The 27669-nt window shown below is 41.7% G+C and overlaps 1 protein-coding gene across 1 annotated transcript; it reads right to left on the bottom strand.

Moving 5' to 3' along the window:
• Positions 1–5504: 5504 nt before the first annotated feature.
• LRIT3 (leucine rich repeat, Ig-like and transmembrane domains 3) lies at positions 5505–27399 on the bottom strand. The gene is made up of 4 exons (XM_059662409.1): positions 25559–27399; positions 21944–22416; positions 10426–10731; positions 5505–8814 (listed from the first exon to the last, which is right to left on the bottom strand). Exons 1-4 carry the CDS (start codon positions 25672–25674, stop codon positions 7694–7696), a joined length of 2016 nt encoding a protein of 671 aa, XP_059518392.1. The 5' UTR covers positions 25675–27399; the 3' UTR covers positions 5505–7693.
• Between the last annotated feature and the right edge of the window lie 270 nt (positions 27400–27669).

Genomic DNA, 27669 nt, shown 5'->3' with positions numbered 1-27669 from the left:
AAATAAACAAACAAAACAGAAACAAATTCATAGGTACAGAGAACATTTTGATAGTTGCCAGATGGGAGGGGCATTAGCAGTATGGGTTAAAAGGGGAAAGGGATTAATATGTGTAAATTTTATAGTCAATAATCCTATCTAATAAAAGAGAAACATGGTAATTAGCGTACAACTGCTACCCTTCCCATTGGCTAATCAGGGCAATATGCAAATTAACTGCCAGCCAAGATGGCAGCTGGAAGCCAGGCAGCTGGAAGCAACCATGAGGCTTGCTTGCTTCAGTGACGGAGGACTCCAACATTCCCCGCCTGCCGCTGCCGGCCTCTGAGCTGCAACTCTAAGCAACTGTGTCACAAATATAGAAGCTAAACAAAACCCCAGAAACCTGCTTTAGTCGCAGGGCTTCAGCCAGCAGGATCGCAACATTGTTTCAAATACAGAAGGTAAACAAAGGCCAGAAACCTGCTTTCAGCAGCGGAGGCCTAAGAGCTGGAGCCTCAGAGCTAAAGCTGGCCCAGAATAAAAAAAAGAAAAAAGAAAAAAAGGAGCAGTTGGGAGCTTCAGTCACACACCAGCCTGAAAACAGCCCTCAGCCCCTCACCCAGACTGGCCAGGCACCCCAGTGGGGACCCCCACCCTGAAGGGTGTGTGACCAGCTGCAAACAGCCATCATCCCCTCACCCAGGCTGGCCAGGCACCCCAGTGGGCACCCCCACCCTGATCCAGGACACCCTTCAGGGCAAACCAGCCGGCCCCCACCCGTGCACCAGGCCTCTATTCTATATAGTAAAAGGGTAATATGCCTCCCAGCACCGGGATCAGCGGAGCCGCGAGGCCTCCCGGCACCAGGATCAGCATGACAGGGGGCAGCGCCCAAACCCCCTGATCGCCCTGGGGCTCTGTGTGTGACAGGGGGCAGGACCACAACCTTCCTATCCGCCCTGCTCTGTTCGTGACAGGGGAAGGCGCCCCAACCCCCTGATCAGCCCTGCTCTGTGCCTGATGGGGGGAGCTCCCCAACCCCCTGATTGCCCTGCGGCTCAGTGTGTGACAGGCTGCGGTGCCCCAACCCCCTGATCGGCCCTGCTCTGTGGGTGATAGAGGGTGACGCCCCAACCGCCCCCCACGGGCCCTGCTCTGTGTGTGACGGGGTAGAGCCATAACCTCCCCATCGGCCCTGCCCTGAGTGTGACAGAGTGTGGTGCCCCAACTCCCCTATCGACCCTACTCTGTGCGTGACAGGGTATGGAGCCCCAACCCCCCTGATGGGCCCTGCTCTGTGAGTGACAGGGGGCAGTGCCCTAACCCCCTGATTGGCCCTGCTCTGTGCGTGACAGGGGGTGGCTTTGCAACCTCCCCATCGACCCTGCCTTGAGTGTGACAGGGGGCGGTGCCCCAACTCCCCAATCGGCCCTACCCTGAGCGTGACTGAGGGTGGCATCGCAACCTCCCTATCCGCCCTGCTCTGTGCATGACAGGGGGCGGCGCCCCAACTCCTCAATTGGCCCTGCTCTGAGCCCGACCAGAGGCTGCACCTAGGGATTGGGCCTGCCCTCTGCCACCAGGGAGCAGGCCTAAGCCAGCAGGTCGTTATCTCCCGAGGGGTCCCAGACTACGAGAGGGCACAGGCCGGGTTGAGGGGACCCCCCCCCCGCAGTGCACAAATTTTTGTGCACCGGGCCTCTAGTATTTTTATAACTATGTGTAGTGTCAGATGTTTAGATTTATCGGGTGATGCCTTCTTAAGTTATACATATATGCCTAATCCCTATGTTGTACACCTGAAACTAATATAATATTGTATGTCAAATTTAATTTAAAAATAATTTCTTTAAATTAAGGAATACCATAAATATATTTATTGGGAGTATAGCCTAATTTTTTGGCTGTTTAAACAAATCAAGAGTTAAATGTTTGTATATAAAATCAATTTTATTCTAAATAAAAAAGAGGCTATTTATCAATACAAATATTTGTATCCTCTTTCCACTAAAACCAATGAATATACTTTTATTAATTTTTCCTTCTTTCTGCTATAATCCAATGGTTGACCAGAGGACTTTTAGTCTATCATGTCCTGAGTAATATCATTACAATATGGCTTGCTGCACTATTTTCTACCTCTGGTTGCTACCCCCCAAAATTGTTAATTTTTTAAAAGGTGGATCCATTCTGCTTCTTTTTAATCCAACATTGCCTTTACGTACATTGCACAGAACAGTATTTCTCAAAGTCTTTGCATTACCTGCATCATTCCCCCAGGTTGAGCGTCAAAATGCAGTTTCGAAGGCCCCAGGCTGCTGCATCTGCATTTCTACCTGTGGAACCCAGAAGTCTCCATTTTAACAACCCAGGCAGATGCTCCTAAGCACAGTGTTAGAGGGCAGTAGTCAGTGTCATGCACTGCACAAAGCTAGTCTGGTCTCCCTTAGTCTGTGCTCCAGATTCTTAACCTTTCTTGAATGATCAAGTTTCTAGATGCTAGCTGATCTTAGTTGCTTCCTATGGATACTCGGTAGTTTATCAGGGTCCCTATTTAAATTTGTCATCCAAAATTACACCTGCCCTTATGGAAATTGTTAGTTAATACAGAGGATAGAGGGACTCATATCTTTATCTAACTATTAGTTATGTTAAAATAACATCATGCTAACATTTTTAGCAATTACCTAACTCTGTTAGTTCATAAAGTGACTGTAACCAACTAAAGTCACAGATTTTTTTTCACTTGAACACCCATATTTGAACTAATCCAAACACAAAATTTATAGTTACTAGTATCTCTCTTAGATTTAATTCTGTTAATATGCTATCTCATTAAGAAAATTTTCAAAATTTGGTTTCTTCACCTATCATATAAATGTGTTTATTGTTAGCTTTCTATAGCATGAAGTAGTCTCTGATAGAGAGCCACAGGTCTCTGTCCTTTCTTCCATTTGAGTTTTTTTAATTTAAATTCTTTATTGTTTAAAGTATTACATATGTCCATTTGAGATTTTTATAATTGACTAGAGGCCCAGTGCACGAAATTTGTGCAAGGGTAGGGTCCCTAGGCCTGTCCAGTGATCAGACTGATCAGATTCCCTGCCTCCCTGCCTTCCTGCCTCCTCCTTCCCTCTCTCCCTTAGCGCCCACTGCCGCCGCTGGTCGCCTGCCATGTTCCACACTGCCCCTTGGTGTCAGCACACGTCATAAGGCGGGATCGGACTCCCGGTCTCCCGGTCAAACTCCTGAGGGGACACTTTGCATATTAGTCTTTTGTATATATAGATTTGGGTGAATATAGGCAGAACACCTCTGGGGGAACATTTGCCAAGATAGTCATAGGTACAGAAATTCCAATGTTACCTAAATAAATGAGATTGATTATAGAGAGGTTTATTTTCTATTTTTTAAAATTATGGCATAATATGAAAATTCACATGGTTTTTAATTAAGAGAAAATAATACAGACAAATGTCTCTCTTCTGGCAGCCACTTAGGACACTTGCCCTGGCTTCTCCAGATGCACATGCCCTTTCCCCTTCCATTAGGAATCGTTCAGGGGAGAGCATGAGAAGCACTGATATAAAGATACCATTTTTATGTCATCCACAGAGTTGGAAAGTACATGTTCATCCAGTCATTTATAAAAATGCTAAATAGAATAGGGTAAAGACATCCTAGTAGACACTTTCTCATGTTATTTTTTTAAATATATTTTATTGATTTTTTACAGAGAGGAAGGGAGAGAGATAGAGTGTTAGAAACATCCATGAGAGAGAAATGTCGATCAGCTGCCTCCTGCACATCTCCTACTGGGGATATGCCCGCAACCCAGGTACATGCCCTTGACCGGAATCGAACCTGGGACCTTTCAGTCTGCAGGCCGACGCTCTATCCACTGAGCCAAACCGGTTTTGGTTTTCTCATGTTATTTAAAGCCATTACAAGGCATTATTAAGAGGAGGCAGCCCATATTACTCCATCAAGTCAGGACAAATAACAATTCCTAGCTACCGTTTGTTTTTCAAGCAGTGCTTTAATCTATCTGCCTAGTAACCTCATAAAAAAATAAACCATATTAGTTTATCAAATTTTCTCCTTAGTTGTCATTTGTTGGCTGCTAATGACCATCACATTCATTTCTGCATGCTCAAAAACCAGCCTTTTAACAATCGGTTGTCCAACCTGCAAACCTCAATCAAGTTCTCTATAATTTCTGGAATCCATCCTATTACCTTCTTCAAAAATAAGATAAAAGTTACCCATCTCTGGTCTTGTGGTATCTCTCCTATTTGCCATGACTTTTCAAAGACTACTAAAGAGTAGCTCTGAGATTATGGATGAAAATTCTGTTACCACCCTGGTACCTAATTCATCTGGCCTCATTTTAAACATCTTGGTGTTAGTTGGCTTAAAATTACCACTTTTCATAGTTTTTTTCTATATTCAGTTTAAAAACATATCTAGAAAAGAGAAGGAAAAAAAATAGGAGTTGAATGATTCTGCTACTTCTCTAATATGCTTTCTGTTATCATCTCTAAGCAGTACACTTATTATTTCCTTCTTTTTGACTAAAAAAAAACAAACATGCCTTACAGTTCCTTGTCAACTTTATTGTTTTCTTTATACTCCATTTATTGAGAGGCTTAATTTGACACTTTTATAATAGATTTCTACATTCATCCTTGGTTACTCTCCCTTCTTTGTATCTTTTATACATACATATGAAATTTTAGATTACTAGACAGCCATTCAACTTTCCTGAGCTGCCTCCCATTTCGTTTGAATTATTTCTCAATTATTCAACTAGAAGTTTTGTTGTGGTTGTTTTTTAATCTCCCTTTGGTAGCCATAATCCCTTTTTGAGACTCAAGTCATGGGTCAAGAACTGTTTTCCTTGAACTTTTTATCAAATTTTCTCGAAGTCCAAGGCACTAGTCTGACTCTGAAGCCCAGGGTGCACTCCTCTGGCCATCATAAACTATTAGCTTGGGGTTCTCAACAATCTTTTACATCACAGCACTTCACTGATGATAGTCTCCCATGTGACAATCATCACCCTCACATGTATCCCAAGTTTTACAAAACCTCAAGAATATTTTTGCCTAAAAGTAAAATCATATTTAATTGCCACCTATATTGGCTATATGTCAGTTATGATTGCTCTCCACAGTCATTTGGTGACATTGATAAACAAGCTGCAGATTATGTAGCATTCCATGCCACCTCTTATACTATACTAGGGGCCAGGTGCACGGAATTCATGCAGGGGGGGTGTTCCTCAGCCTGACCCGCACCCTCTCCAATCTGGGAGCCCTCAGGGGATGTCCTACTGACGGCTTAGGCCCACTCCCGTGGTTCTCTGCTCTCTGCAGGGCCTGCCTGCTCCACACCACAGTGACTGCCAAACAAGCCGTGCTGGGTGCTGCCTGCGGGCCACACTTCCCTGCTCCCAGGTTGGTCGCTGCGATGGCCAAGCGGGTGGTGCTGGAAGTTGTCTGTGGGCCACACTTCCCTGCTCCTGGGTTGCCACGGCGACGGCCAAGTAGGCCGTGCTGGGAGCTGCCTCCTACCTGCTGTCAGTCTCCATGGAGGCGATGAGGTTAATTTGCATACTCACTCTGATTGGCTGGTGAGTGTAGCAGAGGGATGATTAATTTACATGTTTCTCTTTTATTATATAGGATAATAAAAGGCTAATATCCAAATGGTCCCCTCAACTGGGAGTTCGACTGGGTGTTCGACCAGGGGGCGGGGCCTGCCGGACCCCACCCGTGCACAAATTCATGCACCGGGCGTCTAGTAAGAACGTAAGAGCTATGATGTCATCAGTATAACCTTGATGCCATTCAAATGTGTATATTTTTTATGATTTATACTCCAAAACCTTTGATGCAAAAGGAATATAACTTTTAGTAAAGGTGATGAACACTTTAAAAAAAAAAAACTAAATTTTATTTTTAAAGCCCTTTTTCTTTCTAGTCATGTAACCCACTCCAATTCAATTTCCCGTATGTTTTTAACCTAGAAAGTTTGACCAAATAAATCCACTGAAGCTGCTCTTTCATAATCCTAATACATATTTTATTGGTTCTAAAAAAAAGACTTTCACAGTTTTTCTTTTATCAAAGAGGTCAAAATATAACATAGCATAATTAAAACAGCTTAGATATGGTCCTTTGACTACCTGAATGTCTCCTGACAAAGCAGAAGGGGCGAAAAGAAGGAGGAGCAGGGAGAGAAGAGGAGAGGGAGGGAAAAAAGAAGAGTAAATATCAAAATACTAAAGAAGTTGTTTTAAAATGAGCTCTTAAAAAGACCCACACAGTCTGCTAGCAAATGTATAAGAATGCAGCAGTAACTATTTTTTTAAATGGCCTTACTAGTTATCATGTCCTCTTTGTAAACATGTATTTGCTAATACCTGTATTTCTAAGGACAAGGGAAATAGTTTCACTTGGGATATGGATACAACCATACAATGTAGTAATGCACAATGGTACCAAGAGCTGGAGCCCTCCCTCTCCATTGGGTTGAACTTAGCCTTAGCCAATGCGAAATTCTGTACTGTTCCACTCTGGCCCTCTAGGCAATGGCATCAAATGTCCACAGCAAGAGCCACTGGCTGGCTATACTAATCTTTCCTCACTGCCCCCAAATCTATCTTTTAAAAATTCAGACTTTAGTTTTTTACAACTATTTTTCCATGAAATTATTTTTAACAACGAAAACATTACCCTAAAGCCGTGGTCGGCAAACCACGGCTTCCGAGCCACATGCGGCTCTTTGGCCCCTTGAGTGTCGCTCTTCCACAAAATACCACGTGCGAGCGCGCACGTACAGTGCAATTGAAACTTCATGGCCCATGTGCAGAAGTCGGTATTGTGGAAGAGCCGGTATTTTGTGGGAGAGCCACACTCAAGGGGCCAAAGAGCCGCGTGTGGCTCCCGAGCTGCGGTTTGCCGAGCCGCAGTTTGCCGACCACTGCCCTAAAACATATGTCTAACTTAGCACATTACGGACTAGTAATTTTATTGCTTGCTTTACCCAGTGGTCCCATAAGTTTCTATTGAACAAGTACAAAAAATGTTTCACATAAATGTTAAAGGCACTCTTTAAAATTAAATACCCATTGCATTTTGAAGTTATTTATTACATGTTCTTACAAGATAATATCTTTTTAAAGTATGATTGACCACAAGCCTTAGAACAGAAAACACAAGAATTCTTGTGATCCGTCTGCAATGTGTTAATACGCACTGTTCCAAAGATTATTTCCATGTACACCTTCCATACAAAAAAATCAAGATTGTCTGCTCATTGTATGCATATATACATAACTCATGGACACAGACAAAAGGGTGGTGAAGGTCTGGGGTGGGGGGTGGGGGGTACAGGCTAGAAGGGGTCAATGGGGGGAAAAGGGGAACATAAGTAATACTTTCAACAATAAAGATTTGATTGAAAAAACAAAAAGAATAAAAAGCTTGTTCAGTTCAGAGGTCTGATGGTAGTTTTTTAAAACACAAAATCACTCCATTTGTGATTTTTATGGAAGATGTGAAAGTCTGTCCAAAAGTCATCCAAACAAAGAGGCAAATACACCCTCAAATTCTTCATTTTCTTTTTCTTTTTTTTTTTTTTTTGGAAGATATTTTGTGCGTTCTTCTGTGCCTGAGCTATATAATCTTAGCAATAATAATCTGGTCTAGATCTCTTCAGTTTTAAAAGTCATCTGAGATTCCACACTTGACCCAGAACAAAGCAGCAATTTTTCGGGATCATCTCTGTGCCTTCGTGTCCAAAGTTCCCCTATACTTTGAGACCTTGTGGACAGGGTTTCAAATTGGATGTAAGTCTCTTTCTCCAAATCTTCTTCCCAGAAGGATTCTGACTTACATTGCAGTTTACAAACTTTATACAACAGGAAAAAAATCAATGGCAAGACAACCACACAGGCAGCGCCGCTCACCGCAATAAGGAAGGGCTCTTGAGAGTGACCTTCTCCAACACTGTCAGTAGAAAAGGTGATACATTGGTCTTTCTGGGGCGGCGCTCCTTTTGGACAGACACATGCTCTGTACTGCCTTCCAGGCTCCAGGCCATCTATGGTTACTTGGTTCTTGCTGAAGTCTGCATTCAGCAGCAGCAGGTCCTCTTCCCCATGCTTGGAATACAACACGGTCACCTCAGAGCTATGCGTAGTGTTGATGGCGTTCCACATCAAGGTCACACTCTCTTTGGTCTTGCTGACTGCCCTGAGGTTTTCTACTGTGGTTTGATCCAATAATGCCAGCTCTTCTTTTCTACTTACACTAGCTGGGGGACGCTTACTTCCACCCATCTCCACCTTTAAATTTCTTTCCCCATCTGGATGGAGCTGGAGTGACTGTCGGCTGGCCATGGTGGTGCTTGTTGAAATTTTAGTGCTTGGAATTGTGGTGGGAGAAACAACGGAGGAGAAGAAAGGGTATAAGGAGAAGGAAGCAGCAGAAGCAGGAAATGAAGTAGAAGTAGAAAGAAAAGTGGAAGAAGAGGGAGAGAAAGGAGGGGAGGAAGAAGGCCAGGGAGATGGCGATGAACCAGGTATGGATATAGATCTTCTAGGTCCTGGCTGGACTTCTCGCCCAGGGTGATCTCCACTCCTTCTTTCAGAACTGTCTGGTGCTATGGTGGTCGTGACACCAACCACTGTCACAGTAACCAGGGCTTCTGACATCCCAGCCAAATTTTTGGCCTTACACTTGTAATCCCCAGCATCCTTGTAAGAAATGTCTGTCAAGCTGATTACCGACCATCTGACTCCTTCCCCTGGAGATTCCTGAATTACTGGAAGAAAAACATATATGTACTTCTGTGAGGAGGGAAAGGTGACATGCCCACTGAAAAAGAAGCAACTATTTGGTTCTACATGCGTCCCTTTTCCATACGCCAAGAGGGAAGTGGCATACAGCAAGTCCCTAATGGCAGTGATGGTTCCATAAATTGCTTACATGAAGGTCTAGGTCAGCCGTGGGCAAACTACGGCCCGCGGGCCGGATCCGGCCCATTTGAAATGAATAAAACTAAAAAAAAAAAAAAAAAAAGACCGTACCCTTTTATGTAATGATGTTTACTTTGAATTTATATTAGTTCACATAAACACTCCATCTATGCTTTTGTTCCAGCCCTCCAGTCCAGTTTAAGAACCCATTGTGGCCCTCGAGTCAAAAAGTTTGCCCACCCCTGGTCTAGGTCATGCCAGGTGCCATGAGTCTATACAGAAAATAGTATTTTTAAGAGACGTGGGACTGTGAATTGGGAGACTTGATTTTAGTAAACTTTTGTCCATAAAGTAGTATCTAATTTCAGACTTGTCAATTAGTGTCTTTAGGCCTCTGTTTCTGTGTTTTTAAAATAAGGGGATAAGACAAAGTGATCTCAAGGATCCCTTCTAATTTTAATTCACTATTGTCCTATAAAATGTTTATCACACAAAAAAAATGTTTATCACAAGGCCTTAATTTAATATTTCCACAAATATTCCTTCATTGAAATAAAATGCTATCTATCTACAGAGGGCACAGCAGATCATTTTCTGGCATGAAGGGGTCATAATTTGAATTCTCAATCTTTTATTTTATATTTAGTTTACATAAACTAGTAAACCACGGGTTCTTTTATTTGCAGAATAATATATAGTTTTCGAAAAATTGGAATTTTACTTTCCTAAACACTTAAATCTGACACATTTCCATTCTGTCTTGATTTTTGAAGCTTTCTGAAAACTAATACACTAAGCAGTATCCCAAGAGCCCCAAATTTAACTCACACCTCAAGGTATGGACCATTTACTGTCTATATGTAAGGATATTAAGCCTTGACTTTTTTTATCAGGTTTCATTATTTGAACCTTGATTTAATTTAACTTTCAGGAATTTTAAGAACAGATTGCTTTAGTCATCAGAATAGCACTATAAAAACTAAGGCCAAAGCATTGGCTTAGACATAGTAGGATCTGAAAAGTCTATGAAAACAATATCTCCAAAAATTATACTTTTTGATTCACAATAATGTTTGCATGTAATTATTTAAATCATCATTTAAAATGAGAAACTGATATTAAAGTCCTTCCTGAGGAAATTGTAATCATTATATATTTTAAAGTGAGTCATATCCAAGATGACATAGCAAGGCAAAGGCCTTCTCTGTAGTCATTCATGCACTGGATCATGTTTTCAAAGAAAAAAATCAGATTTTCTAATTTCATCCATGTAGTTAGTCAGATACCAACTGAGGAAAATATTAACTAAGAAAATGAACTTTCAAATCCCTTTTACCTAACACTCTTGGCATATTTTATTAGAATTAATGAGCAAATTGCAACTATTCCCCAAACCTGAGATTAAATACAGATCTTTGAAAACTTTGTTTCAACATAGGCCCAAATTTAAAAAATACCTGTGTAATTAACAGGTGAGCGGTCAGATCTGGCCCATGTGAGTTGCGGGGTGGGGTAGCCAGTGGCATCACACCGTAGCAGGACATTACTGCCCAGAGCAGACGTGATTCGGGTGGCCGAGATCATCACCGATGGCTTCAGACACTGATCCAGCTCAGCCCGCTGAAATAAAATCCCTGTCAGGTGCTCGGGCTCACTGCAGACCATCAGTGGATCAAGAAGTACTATGGCGGGATCAGCAACTTTGGATATCTCGATCATTTGGGAAATGTGACAGTCACAGAACCACGGGTTGTCCTGCAGACCTAAACCAGAAGGAGGAAACGGCTGATAAAGGTCATTCTGATGGCTTTAGTTTACATCACAGCCTCTTGGAGAAGCAGGTGTCTGCACTGTCTCCCTAAAAACAGAAGTACACTTCTGATGAAATGGAGTCACCTTTCTACCAGTTTTTCCCTAGATCCAGTCACATGAATGAACAAAGCCTCTCAAGTCAGATCATTAAGGTTCATAGTTAACAGTCATTGAGCACTTAGTCTGTTCTAAGCACTTACTAGTATTTTCTCATTTAATCCCAACAACCCTATATAGAGGAGAGTATTGTTATTCCCCCTGTAAAGATGAAAAAGCTAAGACACAGAGAAACCAAATAATTTGACCAAGGTCACATAGATAATTAGTGTCAGAGGCAAGATTTGAATCCTAGTAACACAGAATGTCATAAACAAAGTGATAGAGATATTTCTAGGGTGCTATAAAAGTATTTATATTATTACTAGAGGCCCAATGCATGAAAATTCAAACACTCTGGAGGTGAAGGGAGGTCCCTCAGCCCGGCCTGTGCCCTCTCACAGTCTGGGACCCCTCGGGGGATGTCCACCTGCCAGCTTAGGCCCACTCCCCATGGCAGTCAGACATCCTTACCGCTGCAGAAAAGGCAGGAGAGGCTCCCGCCACCACTGCTGCACTTGCAGCTGTCAGCCCGACTTGTGGCTGAGTGTAGCTCCCCCTGTGGGAGCGCACTGACACCAGGGGGCAGTTCCTGCACTGATCATCTGCCCCTGGTGGTCAGTGCATGTCATAGCGACCAGTCATTCCCAGTCATTCTGCTGTTAGGGTCAATTTGCATATTACCCTTTTATTATACAGACAGTCCTTGGGTTATGTCATTTTGTGGTTACATTTCCATCTCCCATTTATTTATAGAAAAAAAAAGTTTCATCATTTCATTATATGTACATATGTGCTTTATGTTTTTTATTTATTTACCATAAGTAAAGGTCAGGAATTGTTATCTTTCTTTTAAATTTTTTTTACTGTTTCACTTCATTACTGCTGTGTATGTGCTCCATGTGAGGGACGTAGGTGCTTACATAGGTGGGTTCCGACTTATGGCAAAAATCGCGTTATGTCATGCCATAGGAACAGATCTCTGATATAACCCGAGGACCTACTGTATAGGATAAGTATTATAGGATGCTGAGAGGCACCTAACTCAGCCTGCACTGCGTCATGATAGTGTGTGATCTGCAGACATATTGAGGTAGTACAACTTCTGTGCAGCAAAAGCATTGATTGAGATGCAGACAGTGTCAGGAGATAAGACTGGAAAGATTGGTAGAGGTTAGAACATGGCTTGGCATGAATTTCATATGTGGTAGCCATGAAGATATATTGCCCAAATTCCCCTTCAGGAGAGAACCAGCAGCCAGGAACACAGTTGGTTGACAACCTCCTGTCCTGTTGCAAGTGCCTTCAGGATCTGCCTCAGCTCTCAGAGTTATTAGCCAAAATGTGTTGGAATTCAAGGAGGCTGTCAGTGTGAGCTTAAAGGAAAGTGAGGAAAATGCTACTAGAAACTAGAGGGAAGGGGACCCTTGTTGTGGAGTGACAAAAAGTTTAGCAACACTGTCACCTGTGGTTAACAGGAAAAGTAGGAAACATATTCAATAAATAAATGTTCTAGCTAAGGATATTTCCAGACAGAGATACTGCCTAGTATCTTCTTGCCGCTCATAATAAAATGTAAAGAGACATCAGCTAAAAGAAGATATGAAGTATAAATATAAAATATTTTTATATATAAAAGCTAATATACATATAAAAGAACCAAACCCTGCTGGGTCCAATAATAAAACTGTTTCAGTATGGAGGTTCCTCAAAAAATTAAAAATAGAACTGCCTTATGACCCAGGGATTCCACTTCTGGGTATATATCTGAATTAACCTAAAACACTAATTGAAAAGAATATATGCACCCCATTATTTACAATAGCCAAGGTAAGGAAGCAACCCAAGTGTCCATCAATAGACCATTGGATAAAAAGGCTGTGGTATCTTTATACATTAGAATATTACCCAACAATAAAAAGAATGAAATCTAATATATGCGACAGCATGGATGGACCTAGAGGGTACTATGCAAGTGACATAAGTCGGACAGAGAAAAACAAATACCATATGATTTCACTTATATGTGAGATCTAAAGAGCAAAATAAACAAAATAAAAGCAGACTCATAGATAGAGATCAGACCGATAGTTTCCAGATTGGAAGGGAATTGGGGGGCTGGGTGAAGACTGTGAAGGCATTACGAAGTACAAATTAGTAGTTACAGAATAGTAATGGGGATGTAAAGTACAGCATAGGGAATATAGTCAATAATATAATAACTAAATATGGTGCCAGGTGGGTACTTGAAATATTGGGGGATTACTTTGTAAAGTATAGAATTGTCTAAGCCTTATGCTGTACACCTGAATCTAATACAAAATAATATTGAATGGAAACTATAATTGAAAAATAAAAAATAATAAAACTGTTTTTTCATACTGAGCCTCTCCAAAATTTTCAAATTAAGAAAGAGCTTCAGAGTGAAAATTAATCCAGTGTGGGTGAGATTACAATAGCATTTGCTAAGATCTCAGAGGGATCTAAGATGGTGCTTCAGAGCCTGCAGTCAGACAAAGTCCCTCTAAGGATCTTAAGGGTGATGTCCCGTAGCGGCCTCCGAGCCCAAGGTTGAAAGGATTTACCTCAGGAAGATTTGTGGTTGTGACTTTTTACTAATGGAGTGGATTATACAATGATTCCTAGGGAGAAACGACAGAATTGCAATTTTAAAAAATTCTAACCATGGTGGAAGATTTAACTGTTCACTATAAATTCTAGATTTCTATTTATGCCTATCTATAATAATAAAAGCGTAATATGCTAATTAGACTGGACATCCTTCTGGATGACCTTCCGGATGAAGCCGGGGCTGCGAGGGAAGCCCAGGTCTCAGGTGCCAGGGGGAAGCCAGTGCTGGCAGCCGGGGGAAGGAAGGCCTACTCTTGCATGAATTTCATGCATCAGGCCTCTAGTTTTTATTATAATAGCACTTCATGACTGATCGTTATTTTCTGCCAGTATTGGTAAGCGTTTACTGTGTGTGTTTTTTCAGCTATCCTAGAAATTCCTTTTCTTTCATGGTCAATTACCTTAGACTTCTTCCTCTTATAATTAGTCCTGTGAATCTATGACCAGTTCCCTAATATTGATTTGAATTCTATTCAACCTGCCAACAAACATCAAATTCATCCTATCATGTAATAATTAATATGTGTAGAATACTTTATACTTTCAAGACACCTGCTATCCAAGATTTTTTCTTTATAAGATAACAATACAAGTTGACAGTTATTGGTTGCCTCCTAAGTTGAAAAGACTGTATTTGTCAAGAATTGTAAAAGGTCTGAGTTTTACCCTACTCGAGAGTGACCAACTCCTCCCAGTTCACCAATTTCTTAGATGTTGGTAGAAGACACAAGACTCCTGGTCAGAGATGAAGGACAGTTTATTACTGACAGCTCTGAAGGGAGAGATTATCTTTATTGCACTGGGCAGTAACCATGCCTACCCTTTGCTCTGGAGGGGGGCATCCTCTACTTTTCAAAGCAGCTCTCTACACAAATATTCTTGAAAAGATCGTTCAGAACAAAAGGCAGCCAGTGCCTGCCTCTGCTCAGCAGACATGCAGAGATGTGAGGGACAACGGGACACTGTCTCCCAACAGTGCTCAGCATGCTCAAGGATCTGTCTGACAACAGCATGAGGTGGATGATATTAGTATGATCCTCACTTTAAGGAGGAGAAAACCAATGCTCTGGAGGGTTAAGGGGTCTGCCCAGCTGGAATGCAGTCAAGATTTGAACCTCACGATCCTGATCTTCAAGCTCTCATTCTCCACCACCGTGTATATGTCTTACAGGGACCTCAGGAAGCTAGTATGATTTTTCCAATTTCACACCAAAGGACATTAAAGCACCGAGATCACTTTCATGGTTTCATAAGTAGTCCTAATCCTACATGCTGTACCCTCCTAATCTAATACTCCTTCTACCATAACTCATTTCTTCATCACCTAAAAACAGCTAAAGCCACAGGTGGCCGTTAGAAGTGCTGTTATCTACAAATTACCAATGTCAAAGGAGTGATATCTGGAGTACTAACGTCTACATAGGGAAAGATCAAAGAGCTGTAACTTTAGCAGTTTCATTCGAGCTTTGAAACTGTTATAAAAATGTGTTAACAATGAAATAAAATTCTTTTAAAAATTAATCCAACTTGCTATATCTAAAAGTTATGTAAACCAGGGAAATATCTTCAAATCCCTTAAGAACAAAACGTACATTTATTCCAGCTCTGGAATATCTAAGGTCAAAGGTACAACTTTAAAAACCTGAATAACAGCCATCTAAGTGCTGAACACATTCATCAAGTGTTTTTTCTTCTGGGGACAAAGGTACAAGAGCCCTCTGAAGTTAAAGTGTTACTTGTACTGCATTCCTTCAAAGCAACGTGCCAACCGCAGTCACAGTAATTTGCATTAATTAATTTATTTTATATTGCTATTCTTGGCCAGGGCCAGATGGACTTTGCCTTACCTTTTTTCTAAAGGGGTAATGCTTTCCATGCATCACAGTAATTGGATTAAATGGGCTAACAAAAAAATAAAAAATAAAAACAGACTGATAGTTACAGAGAACAGACGGACAGCCGACAGAGTGGAGAGGAGTTGGAGAGCTGGGTGAAAAAGGTAAAAGGATTAAGCAAAGAACAAAAAACACCTCACAGACACAGACAATAGTATGGTGCTTACCAGGGGAAAAGGGAGGTGGGAAAAGGTAGCAGAGGGTAAAGAGGAGATAAATGGAATGGAAGAAGAGTTGGCTTAGGGTGGTGAACACACAATACAATACACAGATGATGTATTATAGAATTGTATACTTGAAACCTATATAATTCTATTAAAAAATGTCACTCCAATAAATTCAACAAAAAGTAAAAACAAACAAATAATAAATAAATAAATAAAAGTTTAAAGAATAAAAGAAGATATCTCAGGAGAGGGACTGTGATTAGAAGCTTGACTCCACCTTTTTGTCAGCTGGTAAAGAGGGTGGTGTTGATTACCGACCCAACTCATGTGGTTTTTCCGAAAGCTAAGGTACCCCTGGAGTCCTCAGGAGGGCACCTGGCAAGGGGTAAGCCTTAGCCATGTGGAACTTGCTAGCAAAGGAGAGGCACACCACAGGGATTGAGGAGTGTTTGCTGAATTAAGTGAATGCCATTCCGAAAATTCTGTGGAAGTACTGGGGTCGCCACAGCCGTTCAGGTGAACTCCATTCTGATTACAGAAAAGCCCGTGTTTACAGTGTAGCAATTTGGGTACCAGGGAAAAACACCCAAAAAGGCATTGTATGACCTCTCCTACTGCAGGCTTTTTCCTCCAAGATAAACAGTGTAAGACCTATGGAGCCTGCCTATATAAATATTTGCTTATTCTTGAGAAAGAAGCCATGGAAATTTACCTGTCCTGCAAATCAAAAATCTAATCTAGTTTCATAGTTAATTTAAATGCTTACTTGCAGGACACTAGTTTATGTTTTACGGATACACTAAAGGACAGTTTTATTAAGTTGGTATTTTTATTCATGTGGAAGAGAGAGGGAGTAATGGAAACGCCTCTGCCTAAATTTTCATTAACTAAATACAGGATATAAAGAGCTCAGTAAAGTAATGCATTTGGGAGGAACGTGAATCTGGTACTATTACACACCATGCCCCGAATTACAAAGGAGTGAGGAAGAGCAGGGGTTCAGGTACCAAACAGATTGCACTCATAACCCAGCTCCATTGCTATGTGGTGAGTGAATTTGGTCAAGTGGCTTACCTTGCACCTCATTTCCTCATCTATAAAATGGGGATGAAATGGTACTTACTACAGGGTTACTATGAGACTAGAAGAAGAGATACCTGTAAAATATAAGAACTAGGCATGGCCCTGAGTAAGCACTCCATCAATGTTCACCATTTCTATTTTTATTACAATTAGAACCTCCATCTGCTGACAGTAATAAACACCGGACAATAAAAATGAAATAGAAGCAGACTGCATCCCACTCTAATAGTACACAAGTAAATTCTCCAGGGCGCCTAGAAAGATATAACTGCTACAGTTAAACACTGAGTTCTAGAAAATCTAGGATTGGTTCTCATCACCGTAGTTTAATGATGAAATTTGAAGACTCAAATATAATTAGACTAACAAACAAGCCAAAGTAGAGAGGCCTTTCTGTATAAGACGCTGCCATCTTGGTCCCAGCTGCTGAGGTTTATTGTTGATCTAAAATCGTAACCTCAGAGGCTGTCCACCTCAGCTAATGAACTATCACAGAAAATGTCTCATTATGTGCTCATTACAGTCCTATGAGCAAGACGGGTCAGTCCTCCCATCTCCATTTGGCAGATGAGGAAACCGAGTTTTCTGTGTGTGACTCACACATGAACAGTCCTCTTTAAGAGGGTGGCACTTCTTTCCCCTTCTGTTCCCTAGACTTTGTGAAGGCCAGCGGCTGCCATGGCTTGACATGTTTCAAAATATATTTTATTATTCATTATCATATTATCATTATTTTAAAAGTAATGCATGATCATTACAGAACGATTTAAAAATATAAGAAAGTGAAAAAGTGGCCCTCCACCCAAAAAAGACAGTTCACCAACTAGTATATCTTTTCAGCCGTTTTCTTCACCCATTCTAAAAGAGTCATGATGGTGCTTCATGTACAATTACATATCCTGCTTCTGAAACTTAATGTTATATCAAAAGTATTTTCATGTTACTACCTTTAAAGAACCTGCTTTTGAAAAATCTGAATCTTAAAATGTGACGGTAAAATTTCATAACCCTTGATCCCTAAGTTCTCGAGCAGATTTAACTCACAGGTGAAAAATACTGATGTCCTATAAATTACTTCTTCATAGTAATATTAGTAACTAATCCTTAGAGAGCTATTAATAGTAATTTGTTCATTTGTTTTTATTTTCTACTTCATGTCTCCACTGGCTAATTCTATTAGAACCAAGAATTGCTTCCAAAGGAACATAGAAAAACTATAAAGAAATAGAATCAAAATGTTTAAATTAAGACAATTTCTAGCTATTAGCCTTACTCATAAGGAGTACAGATTAGTAGCTAAAATAAAGAAATACCACAGTATAGGTTTACATGGTGCCTCATAGTATACATAATAAATATTCCAAAGCTATTATTAAATTAATGTCTTTTTTCCTCTAACCCATCCTATGATATTTCTTTTATTCTCTAATAAAAATGATTCAATGACTATATGAACAATGGGCAAAACGTGAAATAGCAATATAAGAAAAGCTTATGTGATTTTTTCATTTTTGTTTCTTGATCTTACCAGAGGCCTGGTGCATGAAATTCATGCATGGGGAGGAGGGGGTGTCCCTCAGCCCAGCCTGCACCCTCTCCAATCTGGGATTCCTCTCACAATCCGGGATTGCTGGCTCCCAACTGCTCGCCTGCCTGCCTGTCTGATTGCCCCTAACTGCTTCTGCCTGCCAGTCTGATCACCCCCTAACCACTCCTCTGCCAGCCTAATAGATGCCTAACTGCTCCCCTGCTGGCCCAATTGCCCCTAACTGTCCTCCCCTGTCAGCCTGGTTACTCCCAACTGCCCTCCCCTGCAGGCCTGGTTACCCCCAACTGCCCTCCCCTGCAGGCCTGGTCACCCCAAACTGCCCTCCCCTGCAGGCCTGGTACCCCCCACCTGCCTTTCCTTGCAGGCCTGGTCCCCCCAACTGCCCTCCCCTGCAGGCCTGGTCCCCCCCAACTGCCTTCCCTTGCAGGCCTGGTCGCCCCCAACTGCCCTTCTCTGCCGGCCCAGTCACCCCTAACTGTCCTCCCCTGCTTGCCATCTTGTGGTGGCCATCTTTGATCACATGGGGTTGGCCATCTTGTGTTGGAGTGATGGTCAATTTGCATATTACCTCTTTATTAGATAGGATTACTCATGGTTTTAGTTTCATAAGCACCAAAAAGCATTTACATTTCAACAAAAGCAATGCTAAATCCATTTATATGCTGTCACAGCAATTTCTTTTTTATTAAAAAAAATCTCAAATTATCTTTTCTTCATACTTGACTTCAGCCAATATTTGATATGGTCAATAGGGATTCCTGGCACAAATTTAGCCTCTAGTTGATTCTCACTCCAAAAGGGTTATAAGTCACCTGACTAGCCAAAGGCTCACTAGTTATTTAGAAGTACAGCCTCATCTTCAGCCCTGATGGACACACTTTGTGAACTGACAGCACAGCCTTACTGTTGTGAGGGCGTATACATTTTAAGAACCCAAGATAGAAAGACTGGGTCAAGATAGCGGTGTAGGTAGATGCAGTACTCGCATCCTCCAAAACCACATCAAAATTACAACTAATCCACAGAACAACCATCATTCAGAACTGCCTGAAATCTGGATGAATGGTACTAGAGAATCCTATCTAATAAAAGATAATATGCAAATTGACCATCACTCCAACACACGAGATGGCCGGCCCCATGTGGACACAAGATGGCTGGCAGGGGAGGGCAGTTGTGGGCAATCAGGCCAGCAGGGGAGGTCAGTTGGCCTGCAGGGGAGGGCAGTTAGGGGGGACCAGGCCTGCAGGGGAGGGCAATTGGGAGGAGAACCAGGCCTGCAGGGGAGGGCAGTTGGGGGAGACCAGGCCTGAAGGGAAGGGCAGTTGGGGGGAACCAGGCCTGCAGGGGAGGGCAGTTAGGGGCAACCAGACTGGCAGGGGAGAGCAGTTTGGGGTGACCAGGCTGTCAGGGGAGGGAAGTTGGGGGCGACCAAGCCTGCAGAGGAGGGCAGTTAGGGGCAATCAGGCCAGCAGGGGAGCAGTTAGGTGTTGATCAGGCGGCAGGGTAGTGGTTACGGGCAATCAGGCAGGCAAGCAGGCAAGCAGTTGGGAGCCAGCAGTCCTGGATTGTGAGATGGATGTCCGACTGCCCGTTTAGGCCAAATCCCACCAGGATCGGGCCTAAACGGGCAGTCGGACATCCTTCAAGGGGTCCCAGATTGGAGAGGGTGCAGGCTTTGCTGAGGGACACAAACCCCCGGTGCACAAATTTTGTCCACTGGGCCTCTAATTAAAGAATAAAGCACATTGAGTCTGGTAAGAGGAGCAGAAGCATGTAAAAGTCTGGTCCCACACCCAAGCGTGGCTTTTTTTTTTAATCAAGAGGGCTATTTTGGCTGTGGAGATGTCTCATGAGAAGCAAAGAGTCCCAGCCTCACACTAGACCCCTCAGCCCAGGGTTTCAATGCCAGGAAGAGAAGTCCCCATAACTTTGGGCTATAAAAACCAGCGGGAATTGCGGCTGAGTGACAGAGGCTGCTGGAGAACCAAGCATTCCTCTTAAAGGGCCAGAGCATAGATTTACTTGGACTCACTCCCTCTGAGCCCCATCAGCTCTTAAAGGATCCAGGGACATACAGGGAGGAACTAATTTGTCTGGCATCAGGTCAAAAACTAGGGGGCAGCTTTCTCCCAGACAAAGGTGCTAGAAGAAGTCATTGTTCCTTTGCTGAGACTTCCCCACCACAGTGCTGACAGGCTGTCACCATATCTGAGTCTCTGGCCCACACTGTTCACCCAGACATGGTGATTCCCTGAGACCCCACCTCACCCAAGCTGTTTGCAGTGGTTTTTCCATATGAATGGCCTGTCCTTGCTCAGGCTTCAGACTTTCCTAAAATCTCTCAAACAAGCAGCAGCTGGCATCAGCATGTCCCATACCTCTTAATAAGTGGCCCCAGGCCCAGCACTAGCAGCAGCCTGCCTTGGTTCATAGCTTGGCCTCTCTGGGGCACCTCCAAGCCCAATACAAGTAGTAACTATCTGCAGATCACTCTGTAGCTCATGCCAGGTGGCCCCATGCAGGCCACAAGAAATAGCTGATTTTGTATCTCCCGAAAGGCCCCAGAGCCAGTACACCTGGTGGTCAGCTTCAGACTATGCCAGATTACAACCCTACCACATCCACGTATGGCCCACTCAAGGGGCAGACTTGGAGAGCACCAAAGCTCCACTGAAGCAAATCCTGTTCCATAGCAGTGTCTCCTGCACAGCAGCTCTTGCACTATAATCATAGCTGGTCCTCATAGCTAATTGGCCTGGGGGTCAATCCCTCCCAGTGACCAAATAGCAATCAAGGTTCAACTACAACACAACAGTGCACACAGCCATACATGGGTGCACCTAGATGGCCCAGCTCAGGTGACTAGGAAGGCTGAGCCACTGGGCTCTATAGGATGCCTACTACATAAGGCCATTCTACCAATTCCAGGATACATAGCAGCTCTACCTAATGTATAGAAACAAACATAGAAGCAACCAGAATGCAGAGACAAAGAAACATGTCACAAATTTAAAAAAAAAATGGAAGCAAGCAAAATACTGGATTCAGAGTTCAAAACAAGGTTATAAGGTTACTCAAGGATCTTAATGAGAGCTTCAAGGGACTTAGTGAGACTTTCAAGGATCTTGGTGAGAATTTCAAAGACAAGAAAGGACCAGTCAGAAATTAAGCATAAACTAACTGAAATAAAGAATAATTTACAGGGATTCAATAGGGGATTCTGAGAACCAAATCAATGATTTGGAAATATAGGAAGCATTAAAAAACCCCACTCAGAAGAGCAAAAAGAAAGAAGAATCCAAAAATATGAAGATAGTGTAAGGAGAGTCTGGGGCAACTTCAAGTATATCAACATCCACATCATGAGGGTACCAGAAAGAGAAGAGAGGGAGCAAGAAATTGAAAATCTACTTGAAAAAATAATAAGAGGAAACTTCCCTTACCTGATGAATGAAATAGACATACAAGGCCAGGAAGCACAGAGTCCTAAAAAAGAGGAATCCAAAGAGGCTCATACCAAGACATGTCATAATTAAAATGCCAAAGGTTAAAGACAAAGAGAGAATCTTAAAAGCAGCAAGAGAAAAGCAGTTAGTTATCAACTGATGAAGTGCTATTCCATGCAAAGTGCAAGTACAGAGTAAGAAACCAAACTCAAAAACATGAAAAGATTGCACAACTGAGCAATATGCTGAGCAAATTATCTGGACCTGAGAGGAGCAGAGGCTTGTGAGCTTACCAAGAATAATTCTTGTTGTTGAAAGCTTCCGGCTTCTGGACAGTGTTGTAAGTACATGGGACCAGCTCTCCAGGAATTCTGGTGGCAGTGTGGTTAGTCTGTTGCTTGATAAATCCAAGTAGGTGAGGTTCTTCAGGTACCTCGCTGCCCCATTTGGCACACTCGTTATTTGGTTGTTGTGCAAATCCAGGATCCTTAGATGGGGCATGTACAGCAGAGATGCCCAAGGGAAGGCAGCTAGAGAATTCCCATCCAAGCGCAACTCATGCAGCCGCCCCAGGTTGTAAAAGCTGCTGGCCTCAAGGCTGGAGACAGAATTGTAAGTCACCCAGAGGTACCGGAGCTCCACCAGGTAGTAGAAGGCATCGGCGGGGATCGTGCGGATGACGGTCTTCTCTATGCGAAGCTTCCCAGTGTCCACGGGGAAGTTCATGGGGAGCTCATTCATATCCTGGTCATTACACAGCACCGACCTAGTGTCACAACAAGAGCAGCGGGAGGAAACCTGCGTTCCGAGACCCATTTGAAAAAACAATGCTTATTTGAAGCATGCATCAATTGAAAATTCCTTAATGGTTTTCACAAAATATTTGTGGAGCCTGGCTGACCTGTTCATTAATAATTTGTCATTGCCGAAAGCGGTTTGGCTCAGTGGATAGAGCGTCGGCCTGCGGACTGAAAGGTCCCAGGTTCGATTCCGGTCAAGGGCATGTGCCTGGGTTGCGGGCACATCCCCGGTGGGGGATGTGCAGGAGGTGGCTGATTGATGTTTCTCTCTCATCGATGTTTCTGATTCTCTATCTCTCTCCCTTCCTCTCTGTAAAAAATCAATAAAATATATATTAAAAAAAAAACAACTTATAAAAAAAAATAATAATAATTTGTCATCATTATCTTCTTCTATGTTAAACCATATGAAATGGCCATTTCTATCGGTTAAAAATGATCAAATATAAGGATTTTCATATGGTTCACCTAATATTGATGAAGTTCTTTATAAGTCAGGCCTGTCCAACACACATCATATTCATTACCTTATTTAGTTGTCGGACAGCCCTATGAGGTAGATGCTGGGGAAGAGGTAAAGGCACCAGCTCTGGAGTTGGTCTAATCTTGGCTCAGATCTAAGCTCATGCTGTTCTTTTGTGGCAAAGCCCATCCTCACCAATTGCCCCACTTCATTTTCCCATGTAGCTTCGTTAGGGTGGTTCATTGAAATGCATGTGAAGTTTTATACCTTCCCGACACGTAACAGGCATTCGGTGGGTGTCTGCTATTTTTACCATCAATCTTCTTTTTACAGTAAAATAACTGAGGCCTATCCACATTAGGTAACTTTCCAAGGTTACATAGCTAGTGGGTCACACAGCCACCTTCCAATCCACATTGGTCCAACTCTAAAGTGCACACTTAACCTCTTTACAAAATGGCCCATTTTTAAAGAATCCCCTGTTGAAGTTATAAACTGATCTCTTTTAAGGAAGGAAGGAGCAAGTGTTCACACTGGATGCTTAAAGCTGAGCTCTATTTCAACAGCATGACTTGTGCATTGCTTCCATCCCAAGGAATAAACCAGAAACTGCAAGTTTATTCCGTTCACCACTCACTAACGTAAGTGACCTTGAGCAGGTCACATTGGGACCTTGCTTAGTGGTACATGTAAACTAGGCATAGAAAAACAAGCCTGCCCCATGTGTGAGTGTAAAGTATGAAGAATCAGAGAATTTAGATGCATTGTAACTTGAAAAAATACTTATCTCCCATTGTACACTCATTTCCACTGGATTGCTGAAAATGAACAATGAAACATAAATTATAATGCATTATACATGTAGTCAACAAATCAGCCATTCAGTGAAATACATCACGTTAAGTGGGTGAACTTTAAAAGCAGCCCACAAGGCAAAGAGGGGTAAATGCAGCATAAAGCTGCGATGTCCTGCTAGCTAGCATCTCCTGTCTGTAATAGCATCTCCTGTCTGTAACTTCAGGGGAAGACCATACAGAAGCATTGGAATTCTATAAGGACACTTCCCATTCTTTTTTTTTAAATACATTTTATTGATTTTTTACAGAGAGGAAGGGAGCAAGATAGAGTTAGAAACATCGATGAGAGAGAAACATCGATCAGCTGCCTCCTGCACATCTCCCACTGGGGATGTGCCTGCAACCAAGGTACATGCCCTTGACCGGAATCGAACCTGGGACCCTTCAGTCCACAGGCCGACACTCTACCCACTGAGCCAAACCGGTTAGGGCGACACTTCCTATTCTTCATCTCTACTCTCTATCACAAATTTCAGTGCTACTTTAGATCAGAATGATCCAATTTCTACTCATTAAGTTAACATTCCAGTGTAATGGAGAAAAGCCTGCATTGGAAGCTGAAAGACCCAGTGTCTTTATCAACCAGTCACTGTATCGACTCCGTGCTGTGACCTTGCACAAGTCCTTTAGCCTCTGTGTGGCTTCGTTTCTTCATGTACAAAATAACAGCAGAACTAAATTCTTTCTAGAGCTCTTGCCAAGAATAATACACTATGGTTTTCATAAAATCCATCAATAATGGGGCCACCAGGGGGAAGGAAACACTTCTGTGTTGTTTCTCAAGTACCCTGGCGTGAGTTGTTAACTGCTACCTAGCTTTTGCCAAGTAGGGCTTTTTAATTTGTTATGTTCTTCTCACTGTCTTACACCACCTAGTAAATCTTTCAAAAAAAATACCAAGTTACTTAAGTAAAGTTTATAGACTAACAAGACAAATTACTCAATAATATGTTTTAATTTTTATTAATTTGTTTAAAGGTGTAGAACATAACTTGAGTGACTCTTAACAAATTACTTTAAGAGGCTCACTATTTAAATAACCTCAAAAGTCCATCAACCAAGTCACACACAAAATCTGATTTTGTCATTAAATATCCTTTTAAAAAAATCATGGTCTACCATGGTTAGCTAACAAAAGTTCCTTTTTGCATTTAACTTCTATCTCAAAGGACTCATGTATATTATGAGTATGCAATTATTTTTACTTCACAGGTAGATGTGAAAGCAACCCAGAGGTTAAATAACTTCTACCGTGACGGCAACTGACAGAGTGGATCCATATCTTTCAAACCTCTTCTCTTTGTAAATTCCAATATCTTAAAATAAAAAATTCTAATTATGAACGTCTGTAATTTCACTCTTATGAGAGTCCTTTCTGCTTTCTAAGGGCTATCCAATTGGCATGAACACCCCTCGAAATGAAATGGAAAACTCGCGAAGCAAATGGTCTGGGAATGTTAGCACCTCCTGATCGGCCCTGCTTTCTGCAATCAGGCTGAGTGGGACACACACATTTCAGCTTGACCTCCTGAAATGAACATTTTCTGAACACAAGTGCAATGAACATTTTTGTATGTGTTTGAAGGTCTCAAATAAAAATGAGGGGTTTTTAAGAGCTAAACTGCTCAAGATAAAAGCATAGCACTGGCAACCAGTATTAACACAACTAAGTTAAAGCTTATGTAAATTAAACCTTCTCTCCTCTGATTTCTGATCAATAGTTTGCTTTCAAATAAGGCTGATGGGGGATCCCTTTCCTCAGAATCATTAGAACACTAAGTAGCATACCTTGATCCTGTGCCATCATTTCTGCCGTGATAATCGCAGGTGCACTGTGACGGACATAAACAACTCACTCCTTCCAAAAAGCTAAGCACAACGCCCAGACATGCTAAGAGACGCATTGCTCCTTTTAGAGGTTATTGGAACAACAGGTAAAAACCAAATCCTAAGCATTCAGAGACTGGTGTGCCTGGAACGCAAACAGCCATTTAGTAAGAGCAGATTACACAGGATTAGCTGAGATCTGTAGTTACTTAACCTTCAAGTGTATTTTGCAGGGGTTCAATCTTCCTAGCCTTTGAATGTGGTTTCAGCAAAGTAACACATTATAAAGAAAGTGAAAATCAAACACATGTCAAGAAAATTTCAGTAGTTGCTCGTATCTAGATTTGCAAGGAAATGCCTGTTAAATTCCTTTCTTATGGATGTAATTGCTAATACATCTTGCAGCTACACGTAATGTTAAAAACAATTCAATGTCTTAGCAGATACTAGAACATTTAGCAGATGATTTACATTATAACATTATAAATTTTTATTTTGTGCATTTGCTTTTTATCAGCATGCATAACAATCAGTTTTACAAAATTTAGCTTTAAAGATAGAAGCACATGATGTAAAATTGATTTAGAATAGAGTTATCAATATTGCCAAGTATTGGCTATCTCCAAAAACAAAGTAGACAAAATCTGGAACCTAGTGGGGTTTTTTGGTTTGTTTGTTTGTTTGTTTGTTTTTAGACAAAATGCTTCAATCCACCACTGAAATGTGGACCTGGGGCTCCAGTGAGTGTGTCCTGTGGCTCTGCAGGTCATCTCAGCACAGTGTAAGGCTCCTCCCAGCTCTTATTTCTACTCAAAGCTACTATCTCTCTTTAAGAATATGTTTTATTCTAAGCTCGTTTCCCAAATTATGGGCATCAAACCATAGCTAAAGATGAACTGGTATGTCTTTTAGCAAAGTTAAGCTCTATCAAAAAATAAAAAGTAAATCGAATAGTTAAAAAATAACCTAAACACTCATAAGGTGGGGAGAATCCACAGGCACAATCAAGGGTTTAGGTAACATATATCACAAATATACATGGCATTTAATCTTCCTATTAGGTGGTTCTATCCATCATCTTTAAACAAAAAACTCTTTTAAAAGAATCGATTTTATAAAAGTAAGACTACTATGGGAAATATTATTTAAAACTAATAGGATGGCCCTAGCCAGTTTGGTTCAGCGGACAGAGTGTTGGCCTGCGAACTGAAGGGTCCCAGGTTCGATTCCGGCCAAGGGCACATACCCAGGTTGCAGGCTCGATCCCCAGTGTGGGGCATGCAGGAGGCAGCCAATCAATGATTCTCTCTCATCATTGATGTTTCTATCTCTCTCTCCCTCTCCCTTCCTCTCTTAAATCAATAAAAATATATTTTTAAAAAATAAAAAAATAATAATTAAAAAAATAAAACTAATAGGATGCATATAGAAACAACAGTCAGAAGAATTTGCTCAATTAAAACAAAATACTATAGATTTTAAATGTTCACTATTTAAATAATCGTGTATTATCCTGCTGTGCTTAATAGTTATTTAAAGTGACAATTATGTGACTACAAATTTATTCAACATTCAACAAATATTTATTGAGTGCCTACTATGTGCCAGGCAAAACGGGTGTGCATGCTCAGGACACATCAAAGAACAAACATACGGCTAATCAACAGGCATAAAGTTTCAGTTAAGCAAGATGAGTAAGTTCTAGAGATCTGTTGTGCACTATTGTACTTATACTCTATTATACACTTAAACATTTGTTGAGGGGGTAGATCTCATGTTATGTTCTTACCATAATAAAATAAACTTCAGCATGGATGGAACTGGAGAGCATTATGCTAAGTGAAATAAGCCAGTCAATAAAGGAAAAATACCACACGATCTCACTCATTCATGGATAATAGAGACCATTATAAACTTTTGAACAATAATAGATACAGAGGCAGAGCTGCCTCAAACAGATTGTCAAACTGCAGCAGGAAGGCCGGGGAGGGTTGGGGGACAGGAGGTAGGGGGGTAAGAGATCAACCAAAGGACTTGTATGCATGCATATAAGCATAACCAATGGACATAAG

The sequence above is a fragment of the Myotis daubentonii genome, chromosome 1, assembly GCF_963259705.1.
Source record: "Myotis daubentonii chromosome 1, mMyoDau2.1, whole genome shotgun sequence".
In the NCBI taxonomy this organism is placed as follows: Eukaryota; Metazoa; Chordata; class Mammalia; order Chiroptera; family Vespertilionidae; genus Myotis; species Myotis daubentonii.
This window is presented reverse-complemented; position numbering and strand designations above follow the sequence as displayed.

Excerpts from the sequence above, each read along its gene's own strand:
- LRIT3 (XM_059662409.1), bottom strand. The coding sequence starts at position 25,674 with ATGCGTCTCTTAGCATGTCTGGGCGTTGTGCTTAGCTTTTTGGAAGGA. Across the intron at positions 10,732-21,943 it reads AACAACAAGAATTATTCTTG|GTCTGCAGGACAACCCGTGG; the intron begins GTAAGCTCACAA and ends CTTCTGGTTTAG. Across the intron at positions 8,815-10,425 it reads CTCACCTGTTAATTACACAG|TAATTCAGGAATCTCCAGGG; the intron begins GTATTTTTTAAA and ends TTTTTCTTCCAG.